Here is a 20,732-nt window from a genome sequence, read left to right as displayed (position 1 = left end):
TGCACATACACACAAAGAAAGACAGGTCACCTCGCCAGGCCTTAAACCTGCTTTGGCCAAAATGGTCAGCACCAGTATCCAGCACCATCTGCCTCATCTCTGTTCTGTCCCTATTCTCACCTCTGCAGGATGTGAAGTATTTGTACATTAATGTTGGATACAAATACAAAGATAAATGTTAATTGGCAGAGAAAACAGTTAGCAACATTAATAAACGTTGACCTTCTCTTGATGATGCGGGGTAAGACCCAGAGCAACTTTGCCACAGAGCTGCTCTTCACGAGTATAACAACAGCACAGCAGGGGTGGAGTTAAAACAAAGGAAAGGGAAAAAAACAAGTTAGTAGATTATTAGGACTAGGTGGGTAAAATGGATCAATTCTTCTATAATATGAGTAAAACTAAAATCTGGTATAACTCTGAATATGTGTGGTAGTCCTGAGTCTTAATATATAATAAAAAAAGTTCAAGCCTGAAAACAATTCTTTTTCTTGCCATTAGCACTGCTATCTCAAAGCACCAGGGACCCACGTTCGATTCCGGCCCTGGGCGACTGTCTATGTGGAGTTTGCACATTCTCCTGTGTGTGTCTGGGTTTCCTCTGGGTGCTCCAGTTTTGTCCCACAGTCCAAAGATGTGCAGGTCAGGTGAAGCGGCCATTCTAAATTGCCCATAGTGTTAGGTGCATTGGTTAGAGGGAGGTGGGTCTGGGTGGGTTACTCTTCGGAGGGTCGGTGTGGGCTTGTTGGGTCTAAGGGCCTGTTTCCACACTGTAGGGAATCTAATTTAATCTACTCCCTGACTAGTCTGCCACATGACACAAAGTCTGAGACATGGGCATAAAACCATGCAATGAAAGAGTCTACACAGACTCTGACATATCCCACCACTTCACGTGTATTGTCAGCTTCAAGAATTTCCAGATCCAATATTTTAAATTCTTTTGACATCATAGAGTCATAGAGATGTACAGCACAGAAATAGGCCCTTTGGTCCAGCTCATCCATGCTGACCAGATATCCTAAATTAATCTAGTCCCCATTTGCCAGCATTTGGCCCATATTCCTCTAAACCCCTCCTCATTCATATACTTATCCAGATGGCTTTTAAATATTGTAATTATACCAACCTCCATCACTTCCTCTGGCAGCTTATTTCATACATGCACCACCTTCTGTGTGAAAAAGTTGCCTCTGAGGTCCCTTTTAAATTTTTCCCCTCTCACCTTTCACCTCTAGTTCTGGACTCCCCCACCCCAGGGACAAAACCTTGTCTATTCACCCTATCCATGACCCTCATTATAAACCTCTATAAGGTCACCACTCAGCCTCCAATACTTCAGTGAAAATAGCCCCAGCCTATTCAGCCTCTCCCTATATCTCAAATCCTCCAACCCTGGTAATATCCTTGCAAATCTTTTCTGAACACTTCCAAGTTTCACAGCATCCTTCCTATAGCAGGGAGACCAGAATTGCACACAATATTCCATAAGTGGACGAACCTGTACAGCTCCAATATGATCTCCCAACTTCTATACTCAATGCTCTGACCAACAAAGGTGAGCATACCAAAAGCCTTCTTCACTATCCTATCTACCTGCGACTCCACTTTCAAGGAAATATGAACCTGCAATCCATAGTTGCTTTGTTCAACAACGCACCCCAGAACTTTATCATTAAAGTCTTAAGTCTTGCCTTGATTTGCCTTTCCAAAATGTATCACCTCACAGTTATCTAAATTAAACTCCATCTGCCACTCCTTGGTCCATTGGCCCACCTGATCAAGATCTCATTGTAATCTGACATAACCTTCTTCGCTGTCCAGTACACCTCCAATTTTGGTGTCATCTGCAAACTTACTAACAATAGGTCTTATGTTCACATCCAAATCATTTATATAAATGACAAAAAGCAGTGGATCCAGCAGTGACCCTTGTGGCACTCCACTGGTCACAGGCCTCCAGTCTGAAAAGCAAACCTCCACCACCATTTCTAACTTCGAGCCAGTTCTGAATCCAAATGGCTAGTTCTCCCTGTATTCCATGTGATCTAACCTTACTAACCAGTCTACCATGAGGAACCTTATCAAATGCCTTACTGAAGTCCATAAAGATCATATCCACTGCTCTGCCCTCAACCTTCTTTGGCACTTCTTCAAAAACTCACTCAAGTTTGTGAGACATGATTTCCCATGCACAAATCTATGTTGACTATCTCTAATCAGTCCTTGCCTTGCCAAACACATGCAAATCCTGTCCCTCAGGATTCTCTCCAACAACTTGCTTACCACCGACGTCAGGCTCACCAGTCCATAGTTCCCTGGCTTGTCCTTACCACCTTTCTGAAATAGTGGCACCACGATAGCCAACCTCCAGTCTTCCAGCACTTTATCTGTGACTATCAATGATACAAATATCTCAGCAAGGGGACCAGCAGTTACTTCCCGAGCTTCCCAAAGAATTCCAGGGTACACTTAATCAGGTCCTGGGAATTCATCCATGTTTATATATTTTAAGACATCTAGCACCTCATCCTCTGTAATATGGACATTTTTCAAGATGTCACCATCTATTTCACCACCTTCTATATCTTCCATGTCTTTTTTCACAGTAAACACTGATGCAAAATACTTGTTTAAAATCTCCTCCATCTCCTGCAGCTCCATACAAAGGCTGCCTTGCTGATCTTTGAGGGGCCCTATTCTCTCCCTAGTTATTCTTTTGTCCTTAATGTGTTGATAAAATCCCTTTGGATTCTTCTTAACCTTATGTGCCAAAGCTATCTAATGTCCCCTTTTGGCCCTTCTGATTTCCCGGTTAAGGATATTCCTACTGCCTTTATACTCTGAGGATTCACTCAATCTCTCCTGTCTATACCTGACATAAGTTTCCTTTTTTTAAACCAAACCCTCAATTTCTTTAGTCATCCAGCATTCCCTACACCTACCAGCTTTGCCTTTCATCCTAATAGGAGCATCCTGTCCCTAGACTCTATCTTACTTTTGAAGACTTCCCATTTTCCAGCCGTCTCTTTACCTGTGAACATCTGCTCCCATTCAACTTCTGAAACTTCCTCCAATTTAGAACTTCACCTTTTAGATCCAGTCTATTCTTTTCCATCACTGTTCTAAAACTAATAGAATTATGGTCGCTGGCCCCAAAGTACTTCCCCACTGACACCTCAATCACCTGACCTGTCTTATTTCCCAAAAGTAGGTCAAGTTTTGTAACTTCTATTGTACATACAGTTACTAGTGGTGCACCACAAGGATCTGTTTTGAGGCCACTGCTGTTTGTCACTTTTATAAATGACCTGGATGAGGGCGTAGAAGGATGGGTTAGTAAATTTGCAGATGACACGAAGGTCAGTGGAGTTGTGGATAGTGTGAACAGATGTTGCAGGTTACAAAGGGACATAGATAAGCTGCAGAGCTGGCAAATAGAGTTCAATGTAGAAAAGCGTGTGATGATTCACTTTGGAAGGAGCAACAGAAATAGAGCACTGTGCTAATGGTAAGATTCTTAGTACTGTAGATGAGCAGTGATCTTTGTGCCCATGTACATAGATCCCTGATAGTTGCCACCCAGGTTGATAGGATTATTAAGAATGCATAGAGTGCGTTAGCTTTTATTGGTAGAGGGATTGAGTTTCGGAGTCACGAGGTCATGTTGCAGCTGTACAAACCTCTGGTGCAGCACTACTTGGAATACTGTGTACAGTTCTGGTCACCGCATTATTGGAAGGATGTGAAAGCTTTAGAAAGGGTTCAGAAGAGATTTACGAGGATTTTGCCTGGTATGGAGGGAAGATCTTACGAGGAAAGGCTGAGGGACTTGAGGCTGTTTTCATTAGAGAGAAGAAGGTTGAGAGAGGTGACTTAATTGAGACAGCTAAGCTAATCAGAAGGTCAGAAAGGATGGACAGTGAGAGCCTTTTTCCTCAGATGGTGATGGCTAGCACAAGGGGACATAGATTTAAATTGAGGGGTGATAGATATAGGACAGATGTCAGAGGTAGTTTCTTTACTCAGTGAGTAGCAGGTACATGGAAAGCACTGCCTGCAACAATAGTCGACTCACCAACTTTAGGGGCATTTACATGATCATTGGATAGACATATGGATGAAAATGGAATAGTGTAGGATAGATAGGCTTTAGATGGGCCCGTACTGTACTGTAATGTTTATGTTCTATCCACATACTGAATCAGAAAATTCTTCTTGTACACACTTAATTTCCTCTCCATCTATATGGCTGTCCTAGTCTATGTTTGGAAATTTAATTCCCCTACCATTACCACTCTATTATTCTCACAGATAACGGAGATCTCCTTACAAATTTGCTTCTCAATTTCCCACTGACAATTGGGGGGCTGGCTGTAGTATAATCCCAAAAAAAGGTGATCATCTCTTTCTCATTCTTCAGTTCAATGCAAATGTCTTCCCTGGACATATTTCCAGGAATATCCTCCCTAAGTGCAACAGGAGTGCCATCCCTTACCAAAAATGCCACTTCCTCTCCTCTCTTGCCTCCCTTCCTATCCTTCCTGGAACATTAAGCTACCATCCCTGAGCCATGTCTTTGTAATCACTATAATATCCCAGTCCCATGTTCCTAATCATGCCCTGAGTTCATCTGCCTTCCCTGTTATCCCTCTTGCATTGAAATAAATGCAGTTTAATTCATCAGTCCTACCTCATTCACTGCTTTGTCCCTGCTTGCCCTGACTATTAGACTTGCTCCTTTTCTGAACTGCACCAGTCTCAGACTGATGTCTTTCCTCACTATCCAACTTATTAATTTAAATCCTCCCAAGCAGCTCTAACAAATCTCACTGCCAGTATATTAGTCCCATTCCAATTTGGGTGCAATCCACACTCTTTGTACATGTCACTTCTACCCCAAAGAGATTCCAAATGATCCGAAAATGTGAACCCTTCACCCCTCCACCAGCTTCGTTACTTTTAATCAAGAGACAGAACTCAATAAATCATATAACCAAAAAGAACCCACTCTATTCACTATTGTAGATTTACAAAAGAAAAAGCAAGGTTACTCTTAAATACTGTTCACGTATCTGCTCCCGTGCTGGGAGCTCCGCCTCAGAGGTTCCTCCAATGTCACCAGTGATTTTCACTGTTTGTTCATTTTTCTTAGACATACTCTGAAGTCCATAAATAGTTGAACTCAAACAGTAAAATCAGTGTCGGTTTCTTTCTCTGTCTCTCTCACTGTCTCTGACTTTGTGTCTCTTCCTCCTTTTTAAAGTGCCATTGTTTTGATCTTCATTTCCCCAAAGTTCCAAAACAATGCAACAGTTTATAAAACAGTAATTGCTGCTCCTGGAATTCAAGAAAATCAGCTCTAATACCTAAAATACTTCAAAAAAGGAGCAGTTCTTCCAGCCATAATTTTTTCCCATCCTCCATCTTGGATTGCCCAGAATCCTGCTCCTCAAATTCAAATTACATTTACAAACATCATATCCTGGATATTTTTGGATAATTTGAGTGATAGCGCAAGATTTACCAAGCTTTAGGATTAAAAGTGTTAAGTTAAGTTACTTGACCTGTTGTAGCATATTTCAATGGAGACTATACTCACCTGTTTGCTGTTGTCATGTGACCTATGCCATTTAAAGTACTCACCATAGGCAGCCATCTTACAAACAGTTCAATAAAACACAGTGGATGCAAGCAAGCCATAGCACAAGCATGTGAAGTCAAATTCTGAATGCAAATGTACTGTTTAAGGATTCATAAGGTGTGCTAAATTAACTTTAGAGTTCTCATTAGAAGGAACTGATACTTTGTTAAATGCAGCGACAATGATCATTGTGTTGTAAAATTTAGGATGATGGTGGAGAATGATACTTTACAATCCAGAATGAGGAAAGTTAATTAGCTGCAAGCAGACTTCAATACAGCAAGAACAGACAGGTGTAGGATTGACTGGGGGGATGAGAGGATGCTGGGAAAACAGTAACTGAACAATTGGCTACTATCAAAGAGGAAATAGTTGAGGTATATCCCTCAGGTATGAAAGGTAGGACAAGCAAATCCAGAGCTCCCTGGACTACAGAGGAGACAAAAATTAAGAAAGAAGAAGTGTGCTTATGACGGGTGTCAGGTAGAAAGTAAAACGGAGAACCAAGAGGAAGATCAAAGGTTTGGAGGTGAAATAGAAATAAGAGGAACTGTTCCCTTTTGTAAAAGCAACAAAAGTGAAACAGCATAGAGTTAAAGATTTGCAAAAGAAGCAAGGGTAATATGAGAAAAAACATTTTCACTCAGAGGATTGTTGGTATGGAATACACTACCTGGAAGTGTGGAAGAGGTTCATCTGAAACATTCCAGAGGGCATTGGATAATTATTTTTGTAAAGCTTACATCCAATGGTATAGGAAAGAAGTCACGAGATTGGCACTAGGTAATAATGCTTGCTTGAAAACCTGGTTCAGATGCACTCGGTCAAATCGTCTCATTGCATTCCAAAACAATTCTGTGAATTTCAGTGGCTAACAAAACTGTTTTTGAGTTTCACTAGAGATGGGGAGGACTCAGACTTTGTTAAATGGAGAGTAGTGAAAACAAGCATTGTAGTCCTAGCATTCCTCAAGCACTGCTATTAAAAGTGCATCCAAATGATGAAATATAAATGGTATACTGAACATAAGATGTCTGGATATTAACCAAAAAGAAAAATACATTTCAATGCAAACATTACTTTCATTTACATCTCAGGAAATAAACTACCTTAAAATATGAGACTTATTTATCCAGTTGGTTAGCTGATTAATATCATTACAGTTGATAAATCAGCAATTCATAAACTCAATGTTACAGCTTCACTTTGAAAGATTTCCCAAAAGCCTCATTTCTTTGTCATCGAATCAAGTCTCTAAGCAGAGAGAAGGTGGAAGCTGCAATCAACCAAGTTCGGCATCAAGCTGGTAATTACTGAGTATGTTGAAGTACTGTGATCAGAACCTGTCAGGGAAAAGCCTGGAGGAATCTACAATGACTTCCCAAAAGTTTAATTGAACAGCTGTGCATTTTGTCTAATTGATTTTCCCCCTCTCAAAAAAAACAGGTTAACATGAGGTAAAGAGAGATAACATGCTTTAAGTGAATTAAGAACCATCAGTCGGAAATCCCTGGACAATAGGCTGAATACTAAATTAAATGTCCCATTTACTGGGTTATGAATAAATGCGAACATCCGCATTTGTTATGTAAATATATTGAGGTAACCACAAAAGGAATTAGAAAATGAATTGTTTGTTTTTAAACTTTTGGCTTTTTGGCCTCCACCATAAACTATTTGCCGATTGATTCCCAGAATTGTCGGTTGTGGATGTTCAGTGGTGGTTTCCAAAGAAAGACTCCTGAATGCATTGTGCATCCAGTAGAAATTTCCTTGTAAACAGGAAATTCTGGTCAAAGGTACATTTCTACCTCTGTTCAGCCATCACTTGCTTCATAACTTTGTGGGAGGGTATTCCTTTCTTTCTATTGAAGGACAATGATTCCAAAGCAAAGCATTCTTCTGGTATTCATCAAATGGGATATCATTCTCCATCTGGAGATAGGTAAAAGTGAATATGTGCATGAGGAAGATTAATCCTTCTATCCTACTGTGCCTGAGGTGCTATTTAAGAGGTGCTGTTTATGTTAGAAAGTATTTGTTTTCTGTTTTTTTTTACTGGTGTGAATGAGGAAGAATTAAGATAAGAACATAATCTTAAAACATGAGTTTTTAATTTTGTTTGATAGTTATTTCTAAGGAATTATAGCAAAGGTGGTGTGCCTTAAATTCAGCTATCACAAAACCAGTGGTGGCAAAAGACCATACATTTTTGTAATCTTCTCTGCATCAATGTTAATTCAGTAAAATTTTAAATAAAAACTTACCTGAACAATACATTGTCATAGAATTTTACACCATGAAAACAGGCCCTTTGGCCCAAAGTATCCATGCTTTTCACAATCAAGCAAGTCTAATTTGCCTGTGTTTGGTCCATATTCCTCCATGCCCGTCTAAGTGTTTCTGACATGATGAAATTGTAGTCCCTTTCACAAATAGCTGGAGCAGTCCATTCAAACACTTGCCACCTTCAGTATGAAAAAAATTGTCCCTATGGACCCTTTCATATCTCTCCCCTTTCACCTTAAACCTATGCCTTCTAGTTTTAGACATCCTATCATGGGGATAAGCTGTTGGCTATCTACCATATCAATGCCTCTTATGATTTTATAGACCTTTTTTAGGTCACCCCTCAGTCTTCTATCCTCCATGGAAAGAATTCCCACCCTATCAAACCTCTCCTTAGAACTCAAAACTTCCACTCGAGGTAGCATTCTAGTAAATCTTTTCTGCATCCTTTCTAGTTTCACAATATTCTTTCTATAGTAGGGTGACCAGAAGTGCAGGCAGTACTCCAGATGTGGCCTCACCAATATCTTGTACAGCTGCAACGAGACATCCCAACTCCGATACTGAATGCTCTTGGTTGGGCATGCATTGACTTGTTTTGGCTCAAGACTAGTTACCAGCTTCAATCTTTTGCATGTTACTCTATCCCACACTACAAAACCTCATCCAACTCGGAATGGCCAGAACTGCACATGGTCTGAAATCCTGAAATATTCAGGACTTGCGGCTTACGGTGCTCAATTTCAAGGAACAGACAGATATTTTAAAACCACCTCCCACAATCATATGTCAAAGAGTAAAATTATGTCACTCATTATTCCCAAAATTTCAGAGTAATTTGAATATCAGAGCAAAATATTTGTCCCATTACTAACGTCAGTGGGTTGCCCACCCTATGGATCTCAAATTTTTAAAGGGAACAAGTCCTTTCTTGTCTTCCCAAGCAGGTCCTACTTTTAAATGGCAACTCATGTCTCTTGGATTAACTGTTGTTTGATGATGACATTGAGAGGCACAAATACAGTTCAGCACTGAAAATACATAATTGGTGATAAGTCTATGAAAGTACAATACTTATTCCAGATAGTACATCATGGTGTATACCAAGAAATGCTGACATGTTGGAGTTACTTGGAATTGAATCAGAAGAGTGATAATGGAGTAAGATCATAGAAGGAGAAAGTGAGGGCTGCAGATGCTGGAGATCAGAGCTGAAAATGTGTTGCTGGAAAAGTGCAGCAGGTCAGGCAGCATCCAAGGAACAGGAGAATCGACGCTTCGGGCATAAGCCCGAAACATCGATTCTCCTGTTCCTTGGATGCTGCCTGATCTGCTGCACTTTTCCAGCAACACATTTTCAGCTAAGATCATAGAAGCACAGTAAAAAGCCAATGGTCCCATTGTGTTTCTGCCAGATCTTGCAAAGAGCTATTTGTTTAGACCTTCTGTCAAGTTTTATCACCTTTGCTCAACAAATGTTTCCTTTCCAAGCATATGTCGAATTCACTCTTGAAAGATCTTGAAATCTACTTCACTGCCCTTTCAGCATGACATTTCAACTCCATTTGCATTGAGACTTTTTTTTTATTTGCTGTTAGTGTTTCTAGTAAAATTCTAATCCTTTCATTCAAATAGCACCATGCATATAGCAAATAGCACACTATCTCTGTAATTGTTTCCATCCCCCTATCCACCAAGATATCTGCTTTCATCTTATTTTGACAACTTCAGCATCCCCGATTTTAATTCACCTCCTTCTGTTAGTTGTACCTTCATTCTCTCATCCCTAAGTTCTGGAATTCACTGCCTAAACCTCTCTGCCTCTCTCTTCTCCATTAAGTCTGCTTTTTTAAAAAAAAAATTCATTGCATATAGTTGTCATGTCCAGGCCTGGTTTTATTGCCCAACATTAATTGTCCTCGAGAAGATAACTCGGTGGGGGGGGGCATGTTCCTGGACAACTGTTAGCAGGGGATTATCAGGATTTTTATCAATCTACACTGAAGAATGGTAACACATTATCAAATTAGGAAGGCATGTTGCTTGGAGGGGAACTTTCAGGTAATAGTGCTTCTCTGTATCTGTTTTTCTTGTCCCTGGAACAGTATAATCACAGTACTGACCCTTTGGCCCTTGATGTCGTGCCCACCTTTTATCCTAATCTAAGATCAAACTAACCTACATAACCCTTCATTTTATTCTCATCCATGTGCCTACCCAAGAGTTGCTTAAATGTCCCTAATGACTCTACTACCACCGCTGGCAGTACATTCCATGCACCCACCACTCTCAGTGTAAAGAACTGAAACTGACATCTCCCCTAAACCTTCCTACAGTCACCTTAAAATTATGCCCCCTAGTGATAGCCATTTCCACACTGCTGAAAAGCATCTGGTTATTCACTCTATCTATGCCTTTCAGTATCTTGTATACCTCTAACAAGACACCTCTTATCCTTCTTCACTCCAGTAAGAAAAACCCGAGTTCCTTCAACCTTTCTTCATAAGACATGCCCTCTAGTCCAAGCAGCAACCTGGGAAATCTCCTCTGCACCCTCTCTAAAGCATCCATACCCTTCCTATAATGAGGCGACCAGAATTGAACACAATATTCCATGTGTGGTCTAACCAGGGCTCTATAGAGCTGCAGCATAACCTCATGGCTCTTAAACTCAATCTCCCTGCTAATGAAAGCCAACACACCATAAGCATTCTTAACAACCCTATCAACTTGGGTGGCAACTTTGAGGCATCTATGGACATGGACCCCAAGATCGCTTTGTTCCTCCATGATTTGGAGGAGCTGGTGTTGGACTGGGGTGGACAAAGTTAAAAATCACACAACACCTGGACACTGGCAAAATAATTTAGACATGTCCAGTGGCTGATACTTGTGAGGTTCAAGTGAAGCTTGGCTGGAAGGACTGATGCCCCATTGGTGGCAGATGTGTTCCCAGAATCTGTGTTCATGGAATATACCTATGCCTCCTTTCTCCACCCTGATACATATTTATAGAAGTAAAGAGAGGTGTTTTGAAGGTTATGGTAAAACCTAATGTTGAAGTGGCTTTAAGCTCCACCCAACCTGATGATGTCACACAGCCCTTAGATGGAAAATCAAGTAAAGGGAGATACACATGCCATCTTCAGCTCCCAATAGTTGTAATTATGCCTAGTTAATGTAATGTTGTTATCATGCAATAAACCACATCTTGTTCAGTAACACAAGCACCTTTTGTATTCTTAAGAATCAGCATTGGCCTGTCTTCAATGACCAATAATGAAAGATATGGAGTCAGAGTGGGCCGGGGAGACAGCACGCCATGTCTGCTTTGAATCTTCCATCAATGGTGGGTCCCGCAGAAGCTGGGTTGTGTCAACACCCGCCAAAACGATACTTCAATTTAAATTTCGAAGCTTCCTTTGACATTTGAATTTTGTTTCGAATGACCCTTAGGATCTGTCAATTCTAATTGTGTTTTGTTTCATTATTCTATTATTAAAATAATCAAACTACCCCAACAGTAAGCTACCAGTGGTTGATATATAAAGCCCATAACAATACCTTTCAACTGAATTAACAGAGAAGCATCCCAACTTTCACAGCTGAAAAAATAATTTCTGAACTTTCAAGGGGCTTCCAGCTATGTTCAAGACCTGAGCTGACTTGGTTTTGCAAACTCCTCCAAACTCACTGACATTTTCATTTTGTCTGATTCCATCACCTGTGCAATGGCGCTTGTAGTGTCAGTTGGCGGACATGACATGTTGTGACCCACTGTCTTTCTCATGCCAGATTGACAGCTAGCAACGGAAATGGCTTGTGCAGGACCTGTCCATTTCCAATCAACTTCCACCTGCCCCAGCACCCCCCAATCCTCAAACCCACCACATGTCAGAAGGAAACAATCTGACCCAATATCTCTGGATATGCTAAAGGTGGTCTGTTTATATAAGTTACTACTATTGTTAGTGGAGTTTAAACAACCCCTTCTGTGCTTTTCTAACCCTCCATTTTAAATGTGCTGAACTTGATTGTTAAAAGTGAAAAGAATTTAAACTTCTAATATCCTGATCGGTCCATTTTTTGAACAAAAACTGTATCCACAAAAAAAAAGCTGTGGGTCAAACTTTTTTTTTGCTTTGTCAGGGACGAATCTCGTATTTTGTTCCTGTAAATTCACAAGGAAATGACAAAATGGTGGGTATGCTCCAACTTAAAGCATTATACCATGCTTCCAAACAGAAGATAACTGTTTTGCAAATTACTTTTAAATGAAAATGGTGGCCCCGCAATTTTAACATCTTCTATTCTTCCATTCTTTTAGTGATTTTATTTGAGGACCACCTTTACATGTAGTTTTTGACAACAGTGTCAAGGCAAAATTCCCAGAGGATGATGTAAGTGAAGAGTGATTTTAAGCTATGATTTATACACTTTCACACAGTATCTGGGTTCAAGTCTGGTCCAACCTAAAATGATGTTAATGTGATTAGCATGAGCCTTTCTCTTAGATCAACAATGGTCAGATGAACAGAAAATTACTTTTAATGATAATTTGATCAGATGTAGCTCTTAAAAAGTGCCTCATGGAGATTACTTCTTTAAATGTCAAACTTCAAAATTTAGCTGGGCTTGACACAGTTCAATAAATAAGAAGAAAATAATCTGCTAACATAGTAAATTACGTTATAAGGTAAAAGGGAAACTTGAACCCATCACAAAATCAATAAAATGATGCATGAAGCCACAATATCACTCGACCAGTGTCTAGTCAATGTGCCGCCCAGACATTTTGAAACATAACAAAACAGTTAGATTTTCCAAAGAGGAATCAATTGAACACCCTCTTCAGTAATGGGTTTAAGACTTTCTATAGATGTTTTATTCTGCATTCAATTAAATTTTTCACATTTATTTAACAGCAGGGTACTAATTGTTCAAAATATTTGTCCTCAAATAGTTCATTTAAAAGGTCATAACTCATTATGAGTTATTCAATATCAACAGTTACATTTCTATTATCCTACCGAGAAAGGATATCTAAAACCATTGAGCCAACATCAATAAAATCTATTTGTGAGACAATATGAACAGTCTCAGACACCTCTGATATGAGAGTAAGATTGAAAATACTGCTGAATGCATCAAGGACATTTGAATGGCTTTAACACCTGCAGTGACAGAATTTAATGTTATAGTGAGGTAGTTGGGATAAACGCAGGGAGAATGAGGACGCAGGGAGAATGAGGGTGCATGGAGAACTTGGTATGAGAGTAAAGGTGGTCCTCAAATAAAATCACTAAAAGAATGGAAGAACAGAAGATGTTAAAATTGCAGGGTCACCATTTTAAATTTAAAAGTAATTTGCAAAACAGTTATCTTCTGTTTGGAAGCATGATGTAATGCTTTAAGTTGGAGCATACCACCATTTTGTCATTTCCTTGTGAATCTACAGGAACAAAATACGAGATTCTTCCCTGACAAAGCAAAAAAATGAAAAGTGTTTGATCCACAGCTTTTTCTTGTGGATACAGTTTTTGTTCAAAAAATGGACTGATCAGGATGTTAGAAGTTAAATTCTTTTCACTTTTAACGATCAAGTTCAGCACATTTAAAATGGAGGGTTAGAAAAGCACAGAAGGGGTTGTTTAACCTCCACTAACAATAGTAGTAACTTACATAAACAGACCACCTTTAGCATACCCTGAGATATTGGGTCAGATTTTTTCCTTCTGACATGTGGTGGGTTTGAGGGTTGGGGGCCCAGGTATGGGGTAAATCAAGGATGTGGAAGCATGAAGAGAGTGTGAGTGGTGTAAGGGTGGGTGTGTCAGGGATGAGGATTTGTGGGATTAAGGTGTACAAAGGCATAGCAATTTGAGGGAATTGGGAGGCTGAAGCAAAACTGTAAGGTGGACAAGGGGCAACAAAGATATGGGGAAGAAAGCTTGTGCGATCTTTTCAAGAACATGTCTTGACAGTTGTGTTGACTGGGTGGTGGGGCAAGGGTGTATGGAGGCAAAACGTTGGGTAATGAAGCAAGGGCATGAGGCAGATAAGAGGTGTAAAGACGGTTTTTAAAAATTCATGCATAGGATATGGCCATCACTGGCTAGGCCAGCATTTATTGCCCATCCCTAATTGCCCAGAGGGCAGTAAAGAGTTAACTACATTGCTGTGGGTCAGTCACAGGTAAGCAAGACCAGATATGGATGGCAAGTTCCCTTCCTAAAGCACATGAGTGAAGAAGATGGTTTTTCCAACAATCAACTATGGATTCATGGTCATCCAGATTTTTATCAAATTCAAATTCCACCATCTGCCTGGATCCCAGAACATCACAAGGATCTCTAGATTAACAGTCCAGTGATAATGCCACTAGGGCATTGTCTCCCCATGGTGAAAGCAGCCTAAGGTGGGAATCAAGGGTGGAGGATCAATGGTGTGGAGACAAGGGCTTGGTGAAGGAAGTGGGAAGAATTACACAGGAGGGATACAGACACATGGAGGTTGAAGGTTTGGTATTATCAAGGGCCTGGGGACGGGGGTTGGGGAGGAGGGAGGAAGATGGTCAAGGGTGTATGCATGTAATGGCGCATGACAGATACAGTGTGGGTTAGGCAAGTTGAGGAATTATACAAGACAATGGGAAATATGAAATTGTGGAATCTTAAATGTGTGAGGGTTTAAGGGTGTGGGATAGGAACAATGTGAAAGGGAATGTTGGGTGGGGGCATATGCATCAGGGTACAAAGGTTAAGGTAGCGACTCCCTAAATAACTCCTTCTTTAGATATCCATTTACTTTTAAACAATATATTTGAGGTTGTGGCATGCTTATAATATCACTGGATCAGTAATCCAGAGGCATAGGCTCATTTAAATCCCACCATGTGGCAGCTTGTGCAACTTTAATTCAAATCATAAACCTGGAATTAAAAGCTAGTGTCAATAATGTTGACTATGAGAACATTGCTAATTGTCATAAAAACCCATTTGGCTCACTAATGTCCTTTAGGGAAAGAAACCTGCCATCCTTACCTGAATGTGACTCCATACACACACGTTGATTCTGAAATGACTCAGAATTGGTCTAGCAAGCCACAGTGTGTGACAGCAATTAGGGATGGGCAACAAAAGCAGGTCTTGCCAAAGTCACCCATGTCACATGAAGGAACAGAAAGCCCTTAGGATTAAAATGTAAATATTCAGGTTTAAATGCAACTATCAAAGCAAACTATTCTACTTTGTTGGCAAATTTCTTCCTATCTTTGCTATAAAAGTTTTTTCCTCCCCAATGAAAAGTTTGCCTTGTGTGGTCAACCATTTGATAGAAGCCAGTTGTTCCCCAGTGATTTAACAAAAGAGTTATTCTTTGTGTGCGAGTGTTAGGGTGATGAGGAGAGCCACCTTATCAAATTTGATCCTGTCAGCAGTTATAAACATTGCGAGAGCAATGAAGAGTTGGAATCTCTCTGCACAGGCAGAAATGCTGTGACCATTTACAGTAAACTAGACAGGTTTAGCAGACCAAGCAATGAACTAAGTAATGTGGCTTTATTTTGCACAAGATCTATTATATTGTCTTTTCCTTTGCTATAGCGGCCATTGCTATCATTCAGTCTTGCGGAATAATATAATTTAAAATGATACTGTGCACAGCAAATGTCAATTATTTGCTGCAAGTGCATCCACCCCAGAGACTTTAGGCTGATATTTCAGTACAGTATAGAGGAAGAGCTGCATTGACATGAAACCACAAAACAAAAGGAGCTTTCGCTCACTGACTTGGCTGGTACTTATCTCCCATCATTAAAAAAATACTCATTTAGCACTGTTAGTGGGATCTTGCCATATGCAGGAGGTAGAGGAGTGCTGGAGAATCTGAACAGCAGCAATCCAGGCTGGATTTGTTGAGCAAGGCTGTTACCATGCTGTGCAAAGCCTGAACAACCTCAAGTTCTAATCTATCCTAAAGTTTAACACTAACAACCTGTTTCATTCCAGTCAGCATCAAGGCACTGTAACCTTTCTGGCTGGTCATTCATGCTGAACTGCATGGAACGCAGATTTGGCATGCAGTTCAACTGCGTTGTGGCTTTTTAAAATAAATCTCAGGTTCACCATTGTCACCAACTATCTTCTTTCACCTGTGGAAAATTATTCCTTCACTGCTGAATAAATTTACTCAAGCCTTTTTTTTAATCATCTTGAAGTATTGCTTAAACTTCAACAGCACCCCATTTCCACCCACCATCATCTGTTTCAGGACTCTGTAGTCCAACTCCATTCCTGCACAAGTCCAACATACCCCTCAGCTCTTTATTTAGCAACTGTACATTCCTGCATTCAGTAAATTGTTTTCATGATCCTCAACTTAACATCGTTACAATTTTATCCAATCCTTTTTAGGGGATATTTTAAAACCCGTGTGCATGCCCCACTTATGCAATTCAATAAATCAGTTCTTTGCCCTTCAAAGCCCCCTAAGGCCCATCTCTTCAAAAGGTGGTTTCAGTATCCCCTTCAATGCCTTACTTCCTGAATGAATCACCCTATCATCCATCTCCCTTTATCTTTTTTTTTTAAATGCTCCTAGGCCCCTTTTACATGGAAAATACAAAGTGAATGCGAATTGTTATTTTTGAAATACATCAGAAATTACATTCCATCTTCAAACTGCAGTTCAATTCCTTTCAGCAACAAGACATCAATTGGTCAGTTGTTACGTATGGATTGCAGGTATTGTGGGCAGCTTGTCTTTTTGAGTAAAACATCAACTTTTGATACAGTAACTGTTTGATATTACAGGCCCTATCATTTTCAGATGGAGCAAAAGGTGTTCAGATAGTAAGTAGCAAAATGAGTGACAACTAGAATTAAGCAGGTTTAAAAATTATACAAATACTAAAATTAAGTAAAGGGACAAATTTAATGTAAGTAATAAATTCACTCTAATTTTCAAACATTAGGTGCAACTGCTTAATAATAAAATAAAATGTGAGTAATTGATTAGTTAATATTATACAAAAATAATCTGTGGTTAATGCTGCATTTTATGTAAAGTTTATTAATAAACATGATTCAGATTGATCAGAAATCAAAGTAGAAGTGAGATCACTAGAACAAAGAAGCAGAATAAAGTCAACTAACTTACCGCTTGTGGGGACATACAGGTTTCCAGAGCCAGTTTTAACCAAGAAAGAATTGGGAACAAACTCCTCATCTGAATCAGAGTCTTGGTTTGGCTGGGTCATGTTGTTGCTGAGGAACCCTCGCTGGTTCTCGTTGACTTCAGAAGGAGGGGGATGGGAGAGGTACTGCTCCACAGGGGTTGATGAAGCAGAAGAGCAAGGCAGGGGAGGACCTGAAAACAACAAAAAAAAACGAAAGTTAAGGACTTCAAAAAAAGTTGGCAATAGATAGCATCATTTAAAAGATCTTAATTCCAGGAGTAAAAATATTATTAAACAACAGCAGATGTAATGTTTTGTTTCAAAATTCAAAGGAAAATTAAAAACCTATTAGAAATGTCTCCTTTAATCCATTAATTTGTCATATTTCTTAATGTTGCCAACAGAAATACTTTCGCACAATAGTGATTCATGTTGCTGATAACAAAATATCACAAATTTATTTTAATTTTATCAGTTTGATTATAGTTCTGTGTCTGAACATTTAGTACCATGGAAAACAATTTCTCGATTAAAAAAAAGTACATTAATACTCAACATGACAGATAACAGAATCAGATGTGTCTATAAGTCTTCATGAGAATCTTTAGAATTACTCTCAACCACACACTGGACAACTCCCATTTTCAGTGCTGAGCTGCTTAAATTTATTTCTCAAGTTCTCATTTTGATGAGTACCTTATTGCTCTGGTTTAAGAAATGGATTACTTACTTTCCATAAGCAAAATACTGACCTCCAGTTTGGAATCAAAGCTTAGCAATTCAAGAAAGTCAGAAAGTATGGGCATGTAGCATGAAAGTTTTAGATTTAAAAATGTTATACACTATTCAATAGCCAGATGACCTGTTCCCAGGTCTTTGTCACTCCTGCTCTGTAAATGATCATCCTACAACTTAAAACAACAGAGAGATTGTGAACTCACCTGTTAACAAATCAGTATCTAACTATTTCATCACACAATAACTGGTACAACAGAGTAAATTCTCCAAGGTTGCACTTTAGTGCAGACCCTTGCAACATTGAAGAGGCTGCGATTTTGAGTAATGTGAGCTGGCACTGTGTGTGACTGATCTGCAGACTTCAAAAGTGTAGATCGCAACAACACAACATTATTTACTGATATATTCACAGTTCTCATTTACATTGAGAAATTATTTAAAGGAAATCTCTTACTGGAATTCCTTACTCATAGAGCCCTTACATAAGGCCATTTGGCCCATCAACTCCACAGTGACCCCCTGAAGAGCATCCCACCCAGACCCACTCTGTCTCCGTAAGCTGACCTTTCCCATGGCCAATCCACTTAACTTGATCATAGAATCTCTAGGGTGTGGAAGCAGGCCATTCAGCCCATTGTGTTCACACCGAACCTTCGAAGAACATTCCACCCAGACACACCTTCCTGCTGTATCCCTGCATTCACTATGGCCAACACATCTATCCTGCACGTCCCCAAACAATTCAGTATAGCTAATCCACCTAACCTGCACATCTTTGGACTGTGGGAGGGAACTAGAACATCCAGAGGACACACACATGAACATGGGAAGAATGTGCAAACTCCACACAGACAATTGCCTTGGGATAGAATCAAACCTGAGTCCCTGGCTCTGTGAGGCAGCAATGCCAACCACTGAGCCACCATGCCACCTTTAGGTAAGGTGCTTTCCACTTTGACCTGCATATCTATTTAAAAATGAATACATTGAGGATCCTGAGGTCTGGCCCTGCACTTGTATGACTTTTATTTTCCTTTAAGTTGGTTATTGCATGAAAACATGTCTGTGCCTTCGAAACATTTGTGATGCATTCTGCACCACGTTTTAAATACTTTTGCTCTACCACCATTTGCATTTGTTATTCTTAGTTGCTGCTGCAGTAAAAGAGCGACATGAAAAATGTCAATCATAGAACAGGAGGACACCATTCAGCTTGTCATACATGTGATAGCTCTCTGCAAGGGCAACTCAGTTAGTCTCACTCTCCTGCCTCTTCCCCATGACCATTACAAATCTTTCTCTTCAGATACTTATCCAATTTCTCAACGAAACATACAATTGAACAGATCTTTGCCACATGCTTAAAGCTGTACAAGTCTTAACCACTCGCTGTGTGAAAAGGATTTTCCTCACATCACCCACTGTTACTTCTTTTGTCTTTCACCATCAATTGGTGTTTTCTGGTTCTTGACCCTGGAGCGAGTGGGAACTGATCCTCTTTAGCAATTCTGTCCAAATTCCCAATCGTTTTGAACACTTCAAATCTTCTCTGAGGAAAACAACCAAATCCATTAATTTATCTACATTATTAATCTTTTCTGCACTCTTTCTAAAGCTTTTACATCCTTCTCAAGTTTCTTTTTTCTCTCGATTCTTTCATGGGGATATAGGAGTCATTGGCAAGGTCAGCACATGTTGACTGTTCCTCGTTGGTCTTAAACTGATTGTTTGTCAAGGCCATCTCAGAGGATGGTTAAGATGGAACCACATTACTGGGAGTTTGGAGTCACAAGTAGACCAGACTAGGTAAGGAAGACAGACTTTCTGACCTCAAGAATGTCAGTGAACCCGACTGATTTTGACAATAATCAATAATAGATTCATAGTTATCATTACTAAGGCTGGCTTTTGATTCCAGGTGTATTGACATTATGAAACTATCTCCTAGTTCGATAATGCTCAAAAATGGCTACAATGCTTCGGTTCTGGCTTAATTTGTTTTTTATATGGGCCCATCAAAAATCTTGACACAAATACATAAAATGGGAGCAAAAGTGGGTCAATTGGTACACCATGTATGTTCCTCTATTCAATAAGATCATGGCTTATCTGATTATGCAATATTCTTCCCTCTCCCTGATAAGTCCTTTAATTATTAATAACTTACTTCCCTCTTAAAAATATTCACACATTTCTTCCACTGCCTTTTGAGAGAGTTCCAAAGATACACAACCCACTATGAGAAAGTTTTCTTTCTCACCTCTACCTTAAATGGGTAACCCCTTATTTTTAAACAGTGACCCCAAGTTCTAGATTCTCACAGAAGAGGAAACGTCCTTTCCTCATCCAATACCGCTCAGGATCTTTTAGTTTTCAATTATTGCGCTCCGCATTCTACTAAACCCCAGTGGATACAAGTTTAACTTGTGCAATATTCATAAAATAACCCATCCATTCCCGGTTTTAGTTTAATGAACTGTTTCCAATTCATTTATATTCTTTCTTCAGTAAGGAGACCAGTAAGGAATACTGTACCCAATGCCTTATACAACTAAAGCATAACCTCCTGAATTTTGTATTCAATATCACGAAATATACAACAACATTCTCACTGCTTTCCTATTTACTTACTGTACCCGAGTATTAATGTTTTGTGATTCATGCACGAGGATTTTCAGATTTCGCTCATCTCAGAACTCTGCAATCTCGTGCCATTTAGGTTATGTCCCATATTATATTCCGCCAAGTGTTAGGGTTATATTGCACCCTATGCTTTCATTTATACATTAAAAAAAAGCCTAGGATCTTGTTTGCATTTTGATCTTTGTCTTTACCCGACCATCCAGAATGATTTGTGTACATTTACCTCCCACGCTGGTCTCT

The 20,732-nt window shown here is 39.6% G+C and overlaps 1 protein-coding gene across 13 annotated transcripts in view; it reads right to left on the bottom strand.

Annotated features, from left to right (window-relative positions):
* Positions 1-20,732, bottom strand: part of tenm4 (teneurin transmembrane protein 4) — a 2,250,110-nt gene that overhangs the window by 290,526 nt on the left and 1,938,852 nt on the right. For all 13 annotated transcript variants that reach the window (XM_087988070.1, XM_087988077.1, XM_087988076.1 and 10 more), the window contains one exon: positions 17,093-17,302. In XM_087988070.1, the coding sequence (XP_087844196.1) occupies positions 17,093-17,302 (210 nt within the window). The remainder of the gene's footprint in view (positions 1-17,092; positions 17,303-20,732) is intronic.

The sequence above is a fragment of the Chiloscyllium plagiosum genome, unplaced genomic scaffold, assembly GCF_037043375.1.
Source record: "Chiloscyllium plagiosum isolate Xiang-an unplaced genomic scaffold, Cpla_swu_hap1 HiC_scaffold_6, whole genome shotgun sequence".
Taxonomy (NCBI): Eukaryota; Metazoa; Chordata; class Chondrichthyes; order Orectolobiformes; family Hemiscylliidae; genus Chiloscyllium; species Chiloscyllium plagiosum.
The sequence above is the reverse complement of the archived record's forward strand: the minus strand, read 5'-3'. Positions and strand labels throughout refer to the sequence as shown.